An 18,695-nucleotide genomic window follows, 5' to 3' on the forward strand; every position below is an offset into this window, starting at 1 on the left:
AATGAAAATGTCCATCATGGAATTTCATCACATTACGACTTGTAAGTGAAGTGATACAACTATATGGAAAGTATTTATTAATTTCAGTAGCTTATTATTTTGTTGATTGTGCGGTAAAAACAAGCAAGTTGAACCATATGTACTCACTCAATTGCCCGAAGACGACGTGTTAAATCAGGATCTGGCAGATGCACTGAGTGAGGAAGAGAATAGTGATTACGACAACAATGCTGATGAATCTGGAGACGAGACACCCTTTTCTCGTGAGGATGGTGATGAGGAGGATGATAAGGAAGGACCTGATTCGACCAAAGAGTATGCTCCACCCCCCAGACGAAGTGTGTACGAGTCTCAAGTGTCGTTTCATTCAAGGGAGATTCCTTACCTTGATAACTTGCCAAGCATGCCGGATGTGGAAGCTCTCACAAGGGATTTTGATGAAATTCGGACAGCAATGTGGGATGAGTCTAGACCAACGGTGCTGGCAAAGGGCATGCTTTTTCCTGATAAAGCACGCGTAAGCAGGGCTTGTAAAATGCACAACGTAAAAAAGTATCGTGAGATGACGGTATGAGAGTCAAGCGGTTGTATACAAGGTTGTTTGTCGCATGTGGGTTTGGCCATGTCATTGGATGTTGCGTGCGAGCAAGAAGAAGACATGTCTGTGGAAAGTGGGTAAATACATTCCCACCCATACATGCGAAATGGACACATTCAACGGGAATCACTTCAACTTGGATATTGACTTGATTTCTCTTGTCCTTATTCCACACATCGAAGCGTCCATAAGGTATAAAATCAAAGAGTGCATTACATCAGTCTACCAGGAATATGGCCATACCATTACCAAAAGAAAGGCATATCTCGGGCGCAAACGAGCGTTTGAAATAGTCTATGGTAACTGGGATAAGTCATTTGCAGCTCTGCCCAGGTACATGGCCACATTGCAGCACTTTAACCCCGGGACGGTTGTTGAATGAAAGCTTGAGCGGAGTCCGGGTAAACCAGAATATACATTCAATTACGTGTTCTGGGCGTTTAAACCAACAATTGATGGTTTTTCGCATTGTCGGCCCGTAATATCCATAAACGACACTCATGTCTATGGAAAGTACGATATCAAGCTATTGATAGCCGTGGCAGTAGATGCTAATGGACAGATATTTCCTCTAGCTTTTGCTATTTGTGCCAATGAAAGCCAAGAGATGTGGACGCAGTTTTTGAACCACTTGAAAAAGCACGTTGTCAAAAAGTGTTCCGGTATTTGTCTAATATCTGATCGGCATGGTGGTATCTTAAGTTCTGTGGAAAACTTGTCTGCATGTCAAGAACCTTATGCCTACCACCGTTACTGTGTGAGGCACTTTAAAGCCAATTTTCAGAAGGCATATCCCAACAAGGATCTGCATGATTTGATGTGGATGGAAGCAACAGACCACTAACAACATAAATTTCGGAGGCACATGGAATCTATCAGGCAAGAAGACGAGGCAACCTATCGTTGGTTAATGCGACATGACCCTGAAAAGTGGACTTTGCATGCGGATGGTGGCCTACGTTGGGTAAATCTGACTACAAATGTGTCAGAGTCTTTCAACGGGTTATTGAAAGTCGGCAAGAGGATTGCCTATCACGGCCATGGTGCGGATGTCATTCAAGCAGATGGCGGAGAAGTTTATTGAGAGGTCTGCAGCTGCAACGTCATTGATGGAAAGGGGTGTTGAATTTATGCCAGTGCCGATGAAGAGATTTGAGAAATACAGATGGCGAGCACATTGACATTCATTTTTGCAGTATGATAACAAAAGAAATGTTTTTGAAGTTCGCACCGCTATCCATCGAAATCGGGGGAATAATGTACATACTGTAAATGAATTTACAAGGTTATGCTCTTGTGGGAAATGGTCCATCTACCACATGCCTTGCTCATATGCCATCAAGTGCTTTCAAAAAGTTGGTTTAGGTATAACCAACTATGTTGATCAACAATATAGTGTTGCGAAGTACCTAAACACATATAGTGGGCAGTTGCAGCCAACTCTACAAATCGACGGCTGTAATCCTGCAAGGCGGCCGCATGATTGCCAACATAATCCTGCATCTGCAGCCCCATCTGATAGACTGAATGTAGTCCAATAGCCTGCACAACGTATAAAATATAAACTACATATATTACACTAAGTTACAATTATATAATTAACAATAACAGAAAACATATCAGAGCCTCGTGTCGCCCGACGTATGGAACGTATCGACCGCCAGCCTGATGAATAGGGTTCCTGATAAAAAGTCGGGTAACGTGGCGGTACCAGGACATATACCTCTCAATATCCACCTCCTGGATCTATGTAGATGGGGGCGGAATCATCTGATCTCGCTGGTCCCAAATATGGATCTGCATCGCTAACCGTGCATAAATGCGTCGTCCGCCCTGCAACGATCATCCCTCTGATAATGTCTAGACTCCCATAGGCCCCCTCGGTATATACTGCGGGCGGCCAAACTGGCGAAGTACCCGCTCCGAGGCATGATGCTCCATGATAACGAGGCATATGAGCGGGGCAGAAGTGCTCCAAATCAATCGGCCGGCCCAGCAATAAGCTGGCAGGCTAGCTATCAAATCATCATTGTATGGCGTCCAGATGAACTATCAAATAAGAACACAAAACGTGAGTATGTGCAACACTAAGTTAATCTATACAAGGTAAGTTTAGGTACATATTTACCTGTGCGCCCTCTAGCAGATCCAACACATCCTGCGGAGGGGGAAATTATGATGAGCATCATACTCTCGTGAAAGTGTACGGCAGAGAACGCACCTCCTGGCTAGAGGGAGTTCCGGAGGTGCTACATTAAGAGGTAATTGTGGTAGAGGTGGCTGAAACTGCAAGAACCGCTCCCAGGCCCAAACCTAACATAGAAAGTTGACATCAGGTTTAAGATAAATTCTAACTAGGTAGAGTTGGAACTGATAAACAGATTATTCGAATATGTTGTCACCTGTAGAAGCAGCAGAAAACCACAAACATCTCTCTGAGTGTCCATGCTCGCCCGACACATATTCCTGTACATGTAGGCGAGAACAGCAGCACCCCAGCTGTAATAGGGTAACTCATCTAGCAGCTGAATATGATGAAGAAATCTCAGGCTGACTAGGTTCCCCGAAGTGTTCGGGAACAAGACCCCTCCAAATAGAAGAAGCAACAACAACCTCGTATATCGGGTAATATGTATCTCCTCTATATTGTCGGTGATAATGGGGTGGAGTACCTCCAGGTACTGTCTAATAGGGGTCAAAGACAACCGACTGGCACCCGACGAAAATGTCTCGTCCTGTGGCCTGAAACCCGTGAGTTGCTGCAGCATGTCCAAATAATAATCGCGCGACATAGATCTCATAGTAATAGGCAGTGAAACGGCCATGCCATCAACGAACAGGCCATATAAAACCTCCACGTCCTGCAGTGTGATGGTAGCCTCGCCAATGGGAAGGTGAAAGGTGTGCATCTCCGGTCGCCACCGCTCAATCAATGCCGTAATCAAAGCCCAGTCGAGCTGCATCCGCCCGATCTCAATAATCTTATAAAATTCTGTATCTTGTAGGCGCTAGACTACACGCTCGTGGAGATCTCCGGGCCTCAAAAAATCCCACAGGTCGTCCACTCTCCTAGCGCGGAGAGTCTGGGACAGTAACTCCCCGTCCCATATATGGGCGGACCTATGATTGCCCTGTAGCACTAATATCTCACGAGAGTAAGGGCCGGGATGTATAGGTGGCGCGTCCATGTCGTCAACTGTAAATTAAACAACATTAATTGTATGTTTAATTATTTAATTGTACAAAGTATATATACCTATTGGGTTCTAGGCTCGATATTTGAGGCCCAGTAGCACCAAACTATCATGAATAATTATGTGTGTCAAATTCAATATTTTGATAATTTTGTGTGTGTTTGTTTTATAATTTAAATTTTTAATTTTTAATTTTTAATTGTACTAAGTATATATACCTATTGGGTTCCAGGCTCGATATTTGAGGCCCAGTAGCACCAAACTATCATGAATAATTATGTGTGTCAAATTCAATATTTTGATAATTTTGTGTGTGTTTGTTTTATAATTTAAATTCTTAATTTTTAATTATTTAATTGTACAAAGTATATATACCTATTGGGTTCCAGACTCTCGATATTTGAGGCCCAGTAGAACCAAACTATCATGAATAATTATGTGTGTCAAATTCAATATTTTGATAATTTTGTGTGTGTTTGTTTTATAATTTAAATTCTTAAATTTTAATTATTTAATTGTACAAAGTATATATACTTATTGGGTTCCAGGCTCTCGATATTTGAGGCCCAGTAACACCAAGCTATCATGAATAATTATGTGTGTCAAATTCAATATTTTGATAATTTTGTGTGTGTTTGTTTTATAATTTAAATTCTTAATTTTTAATTATTTAATTGTACAAAGTATATATACCTATTGGGTTCCAGGCTCGATATTTGAGGCCCAGTAGCACCAAACTATCATGAATAATTATGTGTGTCAAATTCAATATTTTGATAATTTTGTGTGTGTTTGTTTTATAATTTAAATTCTTAATTTTTAATTATTTAATTGTACAAAGTATATATACCTATTGGGTTCCAGGCTCGATATTTGAGGCCCAGTAGAACCAAACTATTATTAATAATTATGTGTGTCAAATTCAATATTTTGATAATTTTGTGTGTGTTTGTTTTATAATTTAAATTCTTAATTTTTAATTATTTAATTGTACAAAGTATATATACCTGTTGGGTTTCAGGCTCGATATTTGAGGCCCAATAACACCGAATTATCATGAATAATTATGTGTGTCAAATTCAATATTTTGATAATTTTGTGTGTGTTTGTTTTATAAGTTAAATTCTTAATTTTTAATTATTTAATTGTACAAAGTATAATATACCTGTTGGGTTCCAGGCTCGATATTTGAGGCTCAGTAGCACCAAACTATCATGAATAATTATGTGTGTCAAATTCAATATTTTGATAATTTTGTGTGTGTTTGTTTTATAATTTAAATTCTTAATTTTTAATTATTTAATTGTACAAAGTATATATTTTCATCTACCAATATAAGAAATACTTAAACTACATGGATTCTACGCTAAAATACTCTACAGTTTACTACGCTAAAAGGTTCTACATTTTACTACGCTAATAAATAATCTAAACTAAATATAAGCAACAAAATACATTTTAATCACATAACATTCACAAAAATACATATAACATACTAGTTTCGCAAAAATAAAACACAAACCGACATGGAAACAGTAATATCTAAATCCTGATATTAACAGAAAAAATTATTTCTCAATTTTACATTTTTTTAGAACACTAATATCTAAGTCCGGATAAATATAACATACTAATTTCGCAAATAAAGCACAAAACGACATTGAAACACATTCAATCAACTAATAAATATGCATTATTATATAAGTTTCAACATAAAATAAATCGAAATACCTCGATGTAGTGTTTTGTGTGAAAATTTGAGTCCGAACGAGTGAAACCACAATAATACGATGCTCTACTACGATGTGGGACCTACGTTCTTAACGTTTTGTGTACGGGTGGGGCCCACAATTTTTTGTTTTTTTAAAGAAGACGATGGGGAGGGGGGACCAGAAACTGGTTGAAGTAAAAAAATGGGGGAGGGATCGTTCTGGTCGGGGAAGAAGACAAAGGGGATTATTTAATTAGGGGTATAGCGTGCTGTATTTGTACGCTATATATAGCGTAAAAATACAGCACGCTATACCTGTCAGTCAAATGTCAGTATATATAACGCCAAAACACACCACGCTATACCTTAACAGCAAAAGTTACCGTTAAGGTATAGCGTGGTGTGTTTTGGCGTTATATATATAAAGTTAACTTTTATTTTTACACTTATTTACGTATCTTTTGTCCAAAAAGACAATAAAAAGGTTCCGGACTCCACATATACCCATTAGTACTTTGGTAGTTCCATTTCTAGCTATAATAAATAAGACAGCCAGAATGTGCTTGTAGTTTTTCACCTCGTAGAATCTCCGTTCGGTCTCTTTCATGACCTTATTGTAAAGCTATTTAATGCATTCAATAAAAATAATTATTTTCCATTTAGGTGTACCATAACAATTAAAAGAGCTGTTAAATCTACTATTTTATCCTCCCAAATTAGCCCTTCCAGATGGATCGTCTACAAGAGTTATACTTGTACCAAATTATATATCATGATTAAAAGTACAAACGGATGATTCGGGTCGGATGTGTGTGGGTCGGATATGGGTGTATAAAAATGGACAATTTATCAGCCCGACCCATATTTCCATATATTTAATACAAATAGAAAATGAGTTAACCGACGGATAATATGGATATCCATATTAGTGTGGCTTCTTGAATATGATCACTTTTAGGAGAATTTTTAGTCTCCCAAACTTGAGAAAGTCCTAATTTGAGTCTTTGGAAATATAAAAGTTAAACTCATTGCTTATCCAATATTGAATGGATAATATAGATCTTATCCATATTTGACCAGTTTTTAAAAAGTTCATTATCCACTCCATAATATGGGTGGATAACTTTTTTTTATCCATTTTGCCACAAGTAATCATGATTAGTATACATCATACCAAACGACTGTGCTTTATAACTGCTTACAGTAAATAATGTGTATATAATTACTTTGTGCCAAAAAGCTTTACACAATTGGGAACATGAAGGTTAAACTCTTACAAGATGGCGGCTTGGTTTGGATTTTAGGATATATAATCTCCACATATAAAAATTTTATAATGAAAATGAAAAGTACTACATCAAAGAGAATTTTAGTATTGTAAAATATAAAAAGAATGTTATTTGCTTTCAAAAGAACCAAGTCACCCAAGTATTGGAGCATACAATCATCATTACTGCTAAGCCAATGGACCTTCAGAATAATTAAAGCAACTCTTTCCCACCTTCAGAGAATCCTAGGAGTTTTAACACAGTTTTGTGTCATCCCAAAAGAAGTTCAAAACATATGCCAAATAGAATGAAGGAATTAATATTTAAGGAGCTAAAACCTCATATGTAAGTAAATATTCATGGCTCTGCTGGGAAAGACAGCCTTTATTGCCAGAGTAAATAAGTTTATCATACAGAACTAAATGAGAATACATAAGACTGAGCTGCTATTAAAAATGAATGGTGACTTTGCTTCTGATGCTCGAAAAACAGAAGCCATAGATGTATCAAATAAAAAGGTTAAGCTGGGGAGAGCGCGGTGCACAATGATTTGTATGCAGTAACACAAGATTTGAATTTCTCTTCTGCTGCTGCCTGCACAAATGCAATGACTCATCTTGTGAGGACTCTTGAGAATACAATAATGAGTAGCTAAATCTTAGAACAGAATAATAAAGTTCCAATACACAGGCATTGACACCGAAAAAGAAGGATAGGCTAATGCATTGCGCTGTAAAAGATAAATCTTTAGTACAAAGCAAGTTATCTGTAATTGGCTAATGCCTCCCGTGCCTCCCTCTGATTTGCACTCGCAAATATGTTGAATATGCCAATACTAATTTCAGTTTTTAGACGAGTGAATTTGTTATGGATTAGAAATGCCTCAGTAACAGACAACCATCACGCTATGTCAAATAGCTGCTTTATATGTTGCTTCAAATTCATGACATGTTTCTCTCTCAATGAATCCGACTAGCAGATGATGGACTGCTTGAAACTAAAGGCAGCAAGAATGCACTCTATGGATCACCCTCGTCACAATTACATTAATTTAAAAAAACCATTCATTTTGCAAGGGTTTTCACAAGCCAGATCCATGAACAGCAATGATGTCTCTACCGACCATTTTTAATACATACTTCAATATATTTCCTTTTGACCTCCTACGAAATGCTCCTCTTTTAATAAACGCTAAAAGAATATAACTGGTTCTTTCAAGAATAAGTTTATCACATAAGAGGAGAAAGAAAGGAATTATATAACAAGCTGACCTGTGAAGGTCCTTGATGTTTATCAGGATGCCATTTCAAAGCTGATAAACGGAAACTGCAAGGGAAGGTCATAGTGTCTCTACATTAGTTTTTATTATATCTTGAGTATGTAATAAGGAGAGCACAAAGCTTTCAGAACTTACGCATTCTTGACATCCTCAATCTTCAGAGGACCTTTTGGGGGCAAACCAAGAATTGTTCTTTCAGAGTAAGAACCTACATTTGAGGATCCATAATTGGATTCCCGCTCAGTCTCATGTTCAGTTTCATTATCCCATCTGCAATGCCTTCTTTCTGACCAGTCTGTTTCTTGTCTTCGGGAAAATAGGTCTTCAAAAGCAGATGATTTACCAGGCTTAAAAGACCAAGTGTACCACTTATTACCAAAAGTTGCTTGAAATACTGTCTCAGGATATTCATCAAAGTCTTCATCTAAACTCCATTTCTTCATTTTTCCTAAAAAGAATAATTAACAGGTCAATAAATATATTACCTACATCCTTTCGTAAATTAGTTCTTACCTGCATATGACCATCAGTCATGTAAAGATAGTAAAGACTAACAATAAGAAAGCTTTTTGACAAGTCAAATTTCCATCTTTTCTTTAAAGAAGTATAAATGCAAATGTTACATTGAGCAGCTCAAAGTCTTGCAATACAACTCCTACATGGAAAAAATGTAAATCTAGGCTGGTCCATCCTATTTTATGCAGTACTATAGCAGCCAACCCAAAGCCAATAAGCCATTTTTTATTTGGAAGACAAGTGTTGCATTCAATTCGAAAGGCATGGTTTTCAATATGTCTATTCAAAGGAACCCTACTAGTCCAGCTAGCAAGTGAGAAGTAAAGGAGCTTTAGGAAATACTATCCCAGCTCCAAACAAGGAGGGCCTATCAAATTAGGACAAACCACCAAAATCCAATAGGAATATATGTTTTAGTTCATCTGGAATTTCAGAATCTTTAGAAGGGGCCAAAAGTAAAACACACTGATATTTATCACAGGGAGACATAAGATTTTTCATTAGACAGTGCTAGTCAAAGCAGAGAAGCTAATAGTGAATTGGGAGTACAAGCTTACGCATCCTTCTCCTTATGCGATCTCTACGACGAGCAGCGGACTTAAATTGACTTTTCTTCTCTGAACGATCATCCCGATCCACATCCCATTTATCATTTATTGCTGAAGATTCATTCTAGTAAATTGTTCAAGAAGAAAATAGCATACCATAAGTATAACAACTTTAAGGTAAAGTAACGTGAAATCAGAATAGATTCTAATATAAATAGAGTGCTTGCATGCAATTGATCAGGTACTAAAGTTCAGAAGCTGAACACATCATAACATGTAGGCTTTAAGCCAAAAAAGTGGACATTCATGCCTTGGACCACAGAGGAAGTTACACCAGTACACTAAAGTCGACCGAAACTTCCCATGAACACAGAAAAGGTGCATTGGGGGAGAAAGGGATGCAATAGAGAACTAAGAGAAACTATACATGTTATGAGCTATAAGCGAACGTTTCAACATTGCTTATATTTTATCCATCTTTTCCTTCTATATACTAGGTGATTCATCTTACTAAACTGAACTTGTTTTATCCTCATTAGACCTTGAGACTCTTTTCCTTTGATCATTGTATGGCTAGATGTTAAAATTGCACAAATGAGGAGTTCCCCAATGTATCTTCCTTTAATCCTCCTAAGGAGATAACTTATTCGCTTCAAAGCTGACACATCACAAGTGAGGATCCTAGACAAAAGACTTAGCTCCCGTTTGGCCATAGATTGTCTTAATTTTTTTCAAAAATGAAAACAATGTTTGTTTATGAAATATGATCACGTTTTGGGAAAAAAAATTCAAATATTTTCAAGTTCCTAAAAACTGGTTTAGGCAGTTTTTTTGGGTAAAATTTTTTCTTCCACTCACAAAACTTTAACTTTTCTTCAAATAAAATGCATGTCCAAACACAATTTCAACTTTCAAAAATTATTTTTCAATACAACTTTAAAACTATTTTTCCAAGTTTTAATCAAATCCATATCCAAACACTAACTAAAGCTTCTGTGGTTGATTAGCAGGCAGAGGTTCTTACATTACATGAACAGAGACTTCAAGCGTCACATTCAGAATCTCCCTGCAGTTCATTCCGAAGTTAGTATTTTCATGTAGATTACTGGAAAGAGAATCTGTCAGCTTGGGCTGCTGCTTGGTGATTTTTCTATTGCACTGGTGACACCTTTATTAGTGACGGGCTGTTTGCTAGCTGGAGCCAAAGTCGCAAAGGAAGAGGAAAAAACCTTTATAAATCATTCTAAGCTCATGTATGGTCAGTATGGAGTATATGTCTGGAAGAAATACGGAATATCAAGGGATAAAGGCTTAGTCATGATGGTGTGCCTATATTAGGTTCAATATTTGCTAAGAGTCTTTTTAGTCCGTTTAGAGGTGTGTTTTTCATGAGAGATTGTAGAAAACATTTAGTGTTGGAGAACCTCTAAGTTATTGAATATTGGAATGAAATTGGTGCAAACAGCAAAAAATGAATTATGAGGATTCATATAGCTGAGTCTACTAGCTCTGTATTGAAGCATAGTTTTTCTTGTTGGTTCTGATAACACTATTTTGTTTGGTGCAAATAAATTTCTTCCTTACATGATGATGCCATTAGCTTCTTGGAAGAGGTTTCTTTCTTTAGTTGATTCTCTCAGTTGACTTTTTGCTTTGGTTCACTTTTTGGAGGAACTGGTTCCTTGCTTCACAATGTGGGTAGTAATTGTTTCTTTTGTACACCGGTGCACATGGGAATGCAACCTTGGTGATAATCTAATGATATCACCTTTTATCTATCAAAAAAATACAATCAATTAATCTTCAGTGTTCCAATATACATAGAAACTCCAATTGGGGATGCAGAAGATATAGCCAAACTTATCTTCAGTGTTCCAATATACAAAAATGACCTTGCATTCAATGTTTAAGGTCCGTGTAGCAATCTAGGATGTATTCATGTCTTTTTGGAAGATGTTGTCCTTGATAAATATGTACTGTTTGGTTATTGTCATATGCTAAGTTTCAGCCAAAAAAATAACAGACACCAAAAGGGGAAAATGAGAGTGTAAGTCGCCCCACATGAAAATATTTCAACTCTTACTTCATATCACTTACTTCAACTACCAAGTAAATATTACTGTCAACCTTCAATACTCAGAATGACACCCCATACCACTTCTATTGTTTTCTCAGGTCACCTACCTTATGTCCAACAAAACATCGGAAAATAATTCAGAAAACAATCTAATCCAAAGAAATTATTTTAAATGAAAAGCATTTAATATCACTCCATAATAGTAACAGTTGATGTGTTATGACTAAGATTAAGATTTGCCTCATCTATGAAAGGAAAAAAGATTAATATTTACCTCAAAAGAGCTTTCAGATGCCCCATAAAAGAGAAGATTTTTCAAAGCTTTTTTTGAGTCAGCACGCTTTTGACGTGTTGCATATCTAATATAATTCTGAAAAATAAAGAAAATGTAAGATTATAAATAAGCAAAAGAGAACGAAAAGAGAAGTTGACAGATATATAACATGGAAAAAAAAGAAATGAACAGGAAAGTATCTAACCAACCAGAGAAAAGTAAGTAAAAAATCTCACAAGGATACCGCTAATCCTAAGATTTTTCACTCCCTATACTACTGGAAACTGGTAAAGATATTTACCTTAGTTGGCTGCTGACTTCCACTAAACTCCTGCAGGAACAATTTATGAAAGTCACATACGAACTGTAGAAAATATTGCTTGGAATTTAAAGTAACAAGCATGGGAAATTTGTGGTGAATGAGAAGAAAATGCTAAAACTGAGCTCAGAAACACAACAAATTCCTAATATATACCGGACTCGATGAACAAGCATATTGAAACTATTCTTTTGGGGATAAGGGAGTGTACTGACACTTAATATACAAGCAGATATAGAACAACACCACCTCCTCCCCATCCCAAACCAAGGAAACATAGAGGGGGAAGAAATATAGTCCATTCTTGGTGGAAATTTAAGCAAATATTTTCTAAAGAGTGATTGACTTGATGCACATCTCTAATTTCTAAATGCATTCCGCAGAGTAGAGTTATACTAACCAAAGAAGATGAAATCCTTACTCAAGTTATGGAAGCATAACAAGACTCTTGATAATTAATATAACAAGCAATCTAGTTTAACCTTTTAAAAGAGTAATCAACTAATATCTAATTATTTTATTTATCTTATCTCTTTTAATTTGAAGAATAGACAATGTGCAAAAACCTTTTTGTACTATGTTGAGGGAGATTTTTATTTTATTTTATTCTCCACTTCAATTTATAAATTACAATATTACATACATCACTTAATACTAACAACCCGTGCCGCCAGCCATGAAACTGGGAATAGAATATGACTTATACCTTTGATTTCTTGACAAATTCCTGATTTCGGCTAATGAGCTGGCCCCTAGAGATGGGTAAACAGTCTAAGCAGATAAGACAAATTGAGTGGGAGAATGCAAAGAGAGTTCCTGAGTATATATCTTCTATGCATGATTGCCTGAGCAATTCTAGTGACTAACGTGAGGTGACATCATTCAGTGTCCTCCGAAGATTCATAACTACTGGAAGAAAATGGAAGAAAATTGTGAGCAAGCCTCAATGTGTTTATAACGGACCTCTTTTGCACCAATAAAGGGAGTGAAGAGTTCCTATTAAACAAAAGGATCAGATTGTCTAGACCACGATAAATTGACAGCATAAGCCTTGTTGACTTAAGAGAAGGCAAATTGGCAGATTACCATCTCCAAGGCCTCTTCCTTTGTGGTACACATAATATTACGGAATATCAAAAAATATTTCTTAATTTGAAGCGATACAATTTATACAGGTGCTTAGACCTACATATCTTTGCTCTCACATAGAGGTGCTTCAGTTTGTCGGTGCAAGGAATAGAATCAGACAACTATTATCTATTAGTAGATCAATTAGAGACAACTTGGTAAGCGATTTAGTGGCTAAGTGGTGTGGGTGTAAAGCCACTAAAGATGAGTGGAGACTGAAAGGGGGAAAATGTAGCACGTCAAATTGCTGAACTATTTCAAATTTATTTAACTACTTTTAAAGATGAAGGTTTCAGTCTCTGCCGAAGTCATTTCAGAAGAACATTTTGAAGACAAGAAAAACTTAGTTAACTGATTCCACCACAAGCTGTTAACTCTCAAGTGATCATAGGATACCTTCACATGAAATAAGATTGCTTATTTCCTAGCTCTAAACCTGTTAAGAGGTAAAAGCTTATGCGCTCTCCAAAACTTTTGAAGAATATATGTGATCTACATAAGAAAAAAACTCAGAACACACAGACTGAAAAGGTTACCATCTCTTGCAAATGAAAATTTACAAACATGAATGCCATTGTCCACAAAAGTTCTGATACAAGGAAATTAATCGCCATGAAATCTCATAATTTTAGCATAAGCAAAAAAATGCAGTGAAGCTATTCTAAATGACCTCAAGCACCTCTTGAGAGTGATACTTGCACTTTCCCGACGAAATAATTGCAAAATGTACATACTATTGAACCCCAAATAAAATTGCACGAATTCCCAAGACCAGTTATACCCTCTTCATATGAACAGGGACAAGGTAGAGATGACTGAAGCTATTGCAAACTAATTCTCTTCTATTATATAATTCATCAACATTGAGCTAACTCTTAACAGAGGAAAAAACAGCTTCAAACACAACAATCAAAAAAACAAAAACCTAATCTCTTTTCAGTAATTAAAACCTGTATATCTCCTTCTTTTCTCAATCCAGGATTCATTACTCAACTAGCAAGTACTTTGACTAACAATGGAAAAGGAAAAAAAAAATACTATCTTCTCTCACATTTTACTCCAATTATAGCAAGTTCAATCAATAATCTAAAACAACTTTGAGATATATTTTTTATGCAGCTACAAAAAAAATGAAATAAACAAATACTGATGCAGCTAAAACCAAAAAGGAATTTACTTCTGCAGCTACAACAATCAAAGATCAAACCTTTTTTCCATTAGTGTGTCATATCTTAATTAAACATCAATTACAGAATAAGTGATATTGTCCAAAAAAGCAGAATTCAGTTTCTGACCAAAGTCTAAAAAGAACTCACAGAATTCCACTTATTTTTCCATTTCTCGGAGCAAATTGATGTAGAATGGAAAGAAGCCAAATGGGTATTTGTTGATTGCGTAGAAGTTACAGCTTTTGTGGAATGAATAAGTGCATTCTTCAGGATCAAAACGTTACGCCATCTGGGTATTACTTGCATTTTCTTGAAATGGCAGAGATATTTTTGAAAGCGACCAAAATCAAATACTAAAAAAGGCAAAAGAATGAGCTTTCTGAATTTTTTGTACGAGAATGATATTTATAATAGTTGCTTGCAAGTGAGAGAGACTACGCGGAAAGAAGGTAGGAGCTGTTTTTGGGGAAAACAATGTAGTATAAACAACATCGGACCACGTTTGACGCTTCACCTTTTGCTAGGGAAGAAGTATGGGCTCGATCCTTGGGCTTGGGTCATTGAGCTTTTGACTCTGCTTTAAGACGCAGCTACTTTTTAATAAACTTTACATCCATAGTAAGTTAACGTCTCCATTATTAAAATCACCATTATTGCACAGCTTAAAGAAGTGGATCTTGAACTTTAAACATGAAATATGAGTTTAAATCTTGAATTTTTAGGTGTTTTTGGAAAAGTTTATTTTCTTCTTCCGACAGCTCTTATACACCATCTAAAAATCACCAACATTGCAAGTTTGAATAAGTGAGTCTTGAATTTCAAATATGAAATGAGTTTAAATCAAGTGAGTGTTGTAGGAAAAGCTTGAAAATATTAGCAGAAATAAAACTGGCTATATAAACTATTGTAGTTTTGGCATATTATCAATGTCTAAAATTAGGCTTTGGCAAGCAAAATTCAAACGCATATGTTTGAATTTTTTAAACTCATGCATATGAAGTTGATTTAAAATGGCTAAATTTGCAAACATTTAGGAACTTGGCTATGACTTAAATGGGGGTCTTAAAATCGGCCATCTGTGCATTTCGCTATATGGGCTCATACTACTCTTAGGATTGATGTAAAATTAGTGTATGTTTATTTAAGTAATTTTTACCTCATATAGCAAAGGTTAACACCTTATTTATTTTAAATAAATATCATTTTAAAAAATTATATTCTATAGATATCTTTTAATGTTTATAGCAAAATATCTAATTTTAGTTACCTCTTACCCCTAAGCCACTAAATACACTATTCAATTACACTATTTCCTTTCTCTCTCTACTTTGATACATGTCATTCTCTTCCCCCATTCCCTGAAAACACAATGCTCAATCTCAAAATTTTCCTCACCCACATTACCTACCATTAGTAACAAAAAAACCACGCTCTCTCCTCTCTCCTCTCTCTCTAGGGCGACATGGTGTAGTATAGGCTGCCATAGATTCACAACCCTCTCCATCAAGTTAACATCAGAAGGGTTAAGGTTGAATCTCAAGAGCCTTTGTTTGAATCTCATTTCCGAATCTGTCGCCTATGTTGTTCGCGAAGAAATCACTGTTGTCTATTGCCTCAGCAGCAGTTAAGCCCATTGCTATTGATAAGGCCACGCAAGAAAGGTCTAGACCTAGCACAACCAGGGTTAAGGTTGAACTTGATCTTCAAGGAAAGCTGCCACAATATACGAGGATTCAATTTGTTGATGATAAAGCTGGGAAGTTTATCGAGCATGTCTAGAAATTTAATTTGGGGCTGAGCAACTTGGTTTTCTGTTAATATATTTCAATGTATTTTTAATGTATCACGTTGTATTTTCATGTATTTCATTGTATTCATTGCCTATTTTTTCATTGTAATTCAATGTATCTCGCTATATTCCATGTATTTCATTGTATTCACTGTCTTTTTTTCATTGTATTTCAATGTATTCCGCTGTATTCTATGTATTTCATTGTATTCACTGTCTCGTTATATGCCATAAATGTATTCATATGTTTTTTTAATTAATATAATTTATGTATTCAGATGTATTATATAATTTCTCTGAAGATTGCTATGTTTTTTGGGGTATTTTTCGGTTGAGAATCTTTTTTATAACTGGAAATACAAAATTTGTGTGTTGAAATTGAGTTTGTTGAGTTATATTAGGAGTCGATTATGTTAATTGATTCACTTTCCGTTTAAAATAAGTGTAATCCCCTATTTCACGCTGTGAATACAGTCGAATACAATAATCTGTCCAGCTGTAATCCCATGTTTCACGCCATGAATACAGTCGAATACAAAAATCTGTCTAGCTGTAATCCCCCATTTCACGCCTAGAAATGCTACTGTATTCATGAATACAATAGCTTAAATACATCAAATACATCTTACAACAATAGAAAACGTATCTACAATCCGTAATATAGCAAATGGTATTTTATAGATAGCTAATTACCACTAAAAATAACGCTTTATGAAAATTTCTCATTTTTATTTAGGGAAACTACCAGCTATATCCATTTATAAGTAGCTCATTACAAAAAATTGGCCAATCATAAAATATTACTAATATTAGCCAATTAGCTATTTGTAGCAAAAAAAAAGTCAAATTTTTGCTTTCTTTTGAGTGAGTTAGAATAGATTGGGTACATCTGAAGGAGCTTGAGGCCTCATTTGTTTGCACTTAATGGAGGTCTAAATCTTAATCATTCAGATCTCAGACATTAAATGCGTTTGTTTTTAAAGTTTGAATCTTAATTATTCAGATCTTAATCATTAAGTGTGTTTGTTTTCACAACCACTTAATGGGTCTGAATAGGTCTGTATAATTAAGATCCATAACAGAGACTTAATTTCATTAAGATGCTATCATCCCATATTCATTATTAACTACCGCAATCGTCTACCATTATCAACAACCACCATGTCACCCACCACCACCATACTCAACCACTACCACCACCATTCTCCATCATAGCCACCACCATTGTCGACCACCACCGCCCACCATCCCTACCACTCCCACTACCATCATTCTCAACGACAGCCAATACTCATCCACCTTAACTACCACAACTAACCACCCCATCATCATCAACAACTATAGCTAGCTCTGCCCATCATTATAAACTACTACCACCCACCGCCATCTTTCTCAATCACAACTACCACCACCCACCACTATCATCCTCCACCTCCATCACCATCATCCTCAATCATAATATATACCACTACCAATCACCACTAGCTACTACTAAACTGCCACCATCAACCAAATCTACCACCAATCACCACTTTTAGTCGACATTCACAAGTACTACCGTTAGCCATCACCACCAGCAACTACCATATTTTAAAAGCTATATATTTAAGTAACGGAATATTAGATTAATTAGTATTTTATCTGAATTTATGTTTATTAATTTTCAAATAAATATAAATTTTATACATTTAGATGTTAACAATCAAATAATCTTAATTATTTAGTATTCATATCTTAATACACATCTTAACATTCAAATGTGTATTCAGATTCAGATGTCTTAATCTTAATACACATCTTGATATTCAGACGTGTATTCAGATTCAGACGTCTTAATCTTAAAAATAAACAAATGAGACCTGAATCTCAGTTTTGGGATGATTTGGTGAAGTTTTGAGGTGGTTTGAATTGAAAATTCGAAGTAAAAACTGAACATGAAAAAAAGATGTGTATCACACTGTATATCATTTGTGTATCACATATGTATCATATTTTTATCAATTATGTATCACATGTATATCTGTGTATGAGATACATGCATGATACATGTATCGCAGAAGAATTTTTTGACCTCGATTTAGTTACAAATTTTGATACAAAATCAGTCCAAATCACCTCCAGTCTTCCTCAAATTTTGTATATTGACTTATCTATATGTTTTCAATGAATTTCAACTACACCCGTTGAAAAAGTTCCTTTTTTGCTTATATTTTTGGAATATTGCATATTTTTTTTGTATTTCATCACCTTATTTGCTACCTCATTCATGAAATTTCCTTTCTGTCTTGCATCTAATATTGCTAATCACGCTTAAAAATATGGAAGAAGATTTTTGCATGTGATTCTTTGAGAGAAAGAACCTTATTTATTTGTTTTTATTTTTATTTTTATATGTACTTGGCTAGTTTTGGTAAGTCTATAACTAATGGCTTGAGGTTGGTAAGTTGAGACTTATTTGGGACATTTGTGTAAGTTTTTCTTTTATTTATAAATGCTACATTGTAAATTTATTTACCCCTTTTTGAGAGGTTATCACTTAGGGATTTTTACATACCTATACACTATTGGAAACTTTATTACCCTCCCTACTCAAGTTTTAATTTAATTACCTCCTATATACAAATTTACCAATTATATACACTTTAGGAATTAAACGAGTATCCTTTTATAATAGGAATAAATTATTTTCCGTCCTTATTCACTATCCCTCATGCGCTTTCTCTCTCCATCTCTCTCTCTCTCTCTCTCTCTCTCTCCTGCACTCTCTCTCTCACTCTACGTCTCTCTCTATCTCTCAATTCCCTAATTCCAGTAATGTAGAGCAA

At 35.5% G+C, this 18,695-nt stretch overlaps 1 protein-coding gene across 1 annotated transcript; it reads right to left on the reverse strand.

Annotated features, from left to right (window-relative positions):
- Window positions 1-7,096: 7,096 nt before the first annotated feature.
- On the reverse strand, window positions 7,097-14,565 carry LOC107806087 (uncharacterized). The gene is made up of 7 exons (XM_016630203.2): window positions 14,229-14,565; window positions 11,767-11,796; window positions 11,466-11,561; window positions 9,124-9,238; window positions 8,186-8,498; window positions 8,043-8,097; window positions 7,097-7,365 (listed from the first exon to the last, which is right to left on the reverse strand). Exons 1-7 carry the CDS (start codon window positions 14,385-14,387, stop codon window positions 7,291-7,293), a joined length of 843 nt encoding a protein of 280 aa, XP_016485689.1. The 5' UTR covers window positions 14,388-14,565; the 3' UTR covers window positions 7,097-7,290.
- Window positions 14,566-18,695: the final 4,130 nt, after the last annotated feature.

This window comes from Nicotiana tabacum, chromosome 11 (genome assembly GCF_000715075.1).
Source record: "Nicotiana tabacum cultivar K326 chromosome 11, ASM71507v2, whole genome shotgun sequence".
NCBI classification, from domain to species: Eukaryota; Viridiplantae; Streptophyta; class Magnoliopsida; order Solanales; family Solanaceae; genus Nicotiana; species Nicotiana tabacum.

What these genes read in the sequence shown, in the direction of transcription:
- LOC107806087 (XM_016630203.2), bottom strand. Translation starts at nt 14,387, where the DNA reads ATGCAAGTAATACCCAGATGGCGTAACGTTTTGATCCTGAAGAATGCA. An exon ending in GGAAAAATAAGTGGAATTCT is followed by an intron (nt 11,797 to 14,228) that starts GTGAGTTCTTTT and finishes TTGTTCCTGCAG; the next exon opens with GAGTTTAGTGGAAGTCAGCA. An exon ending in TCGCATAAGGAGAAGGATGC is followed by an intron (nt 8,499 to 9,123) that starts GTAAGCTTGTAC and finishes TATTCTTTTTAG; the next exon opens with GAAAAATGAAGAAATGGAGT.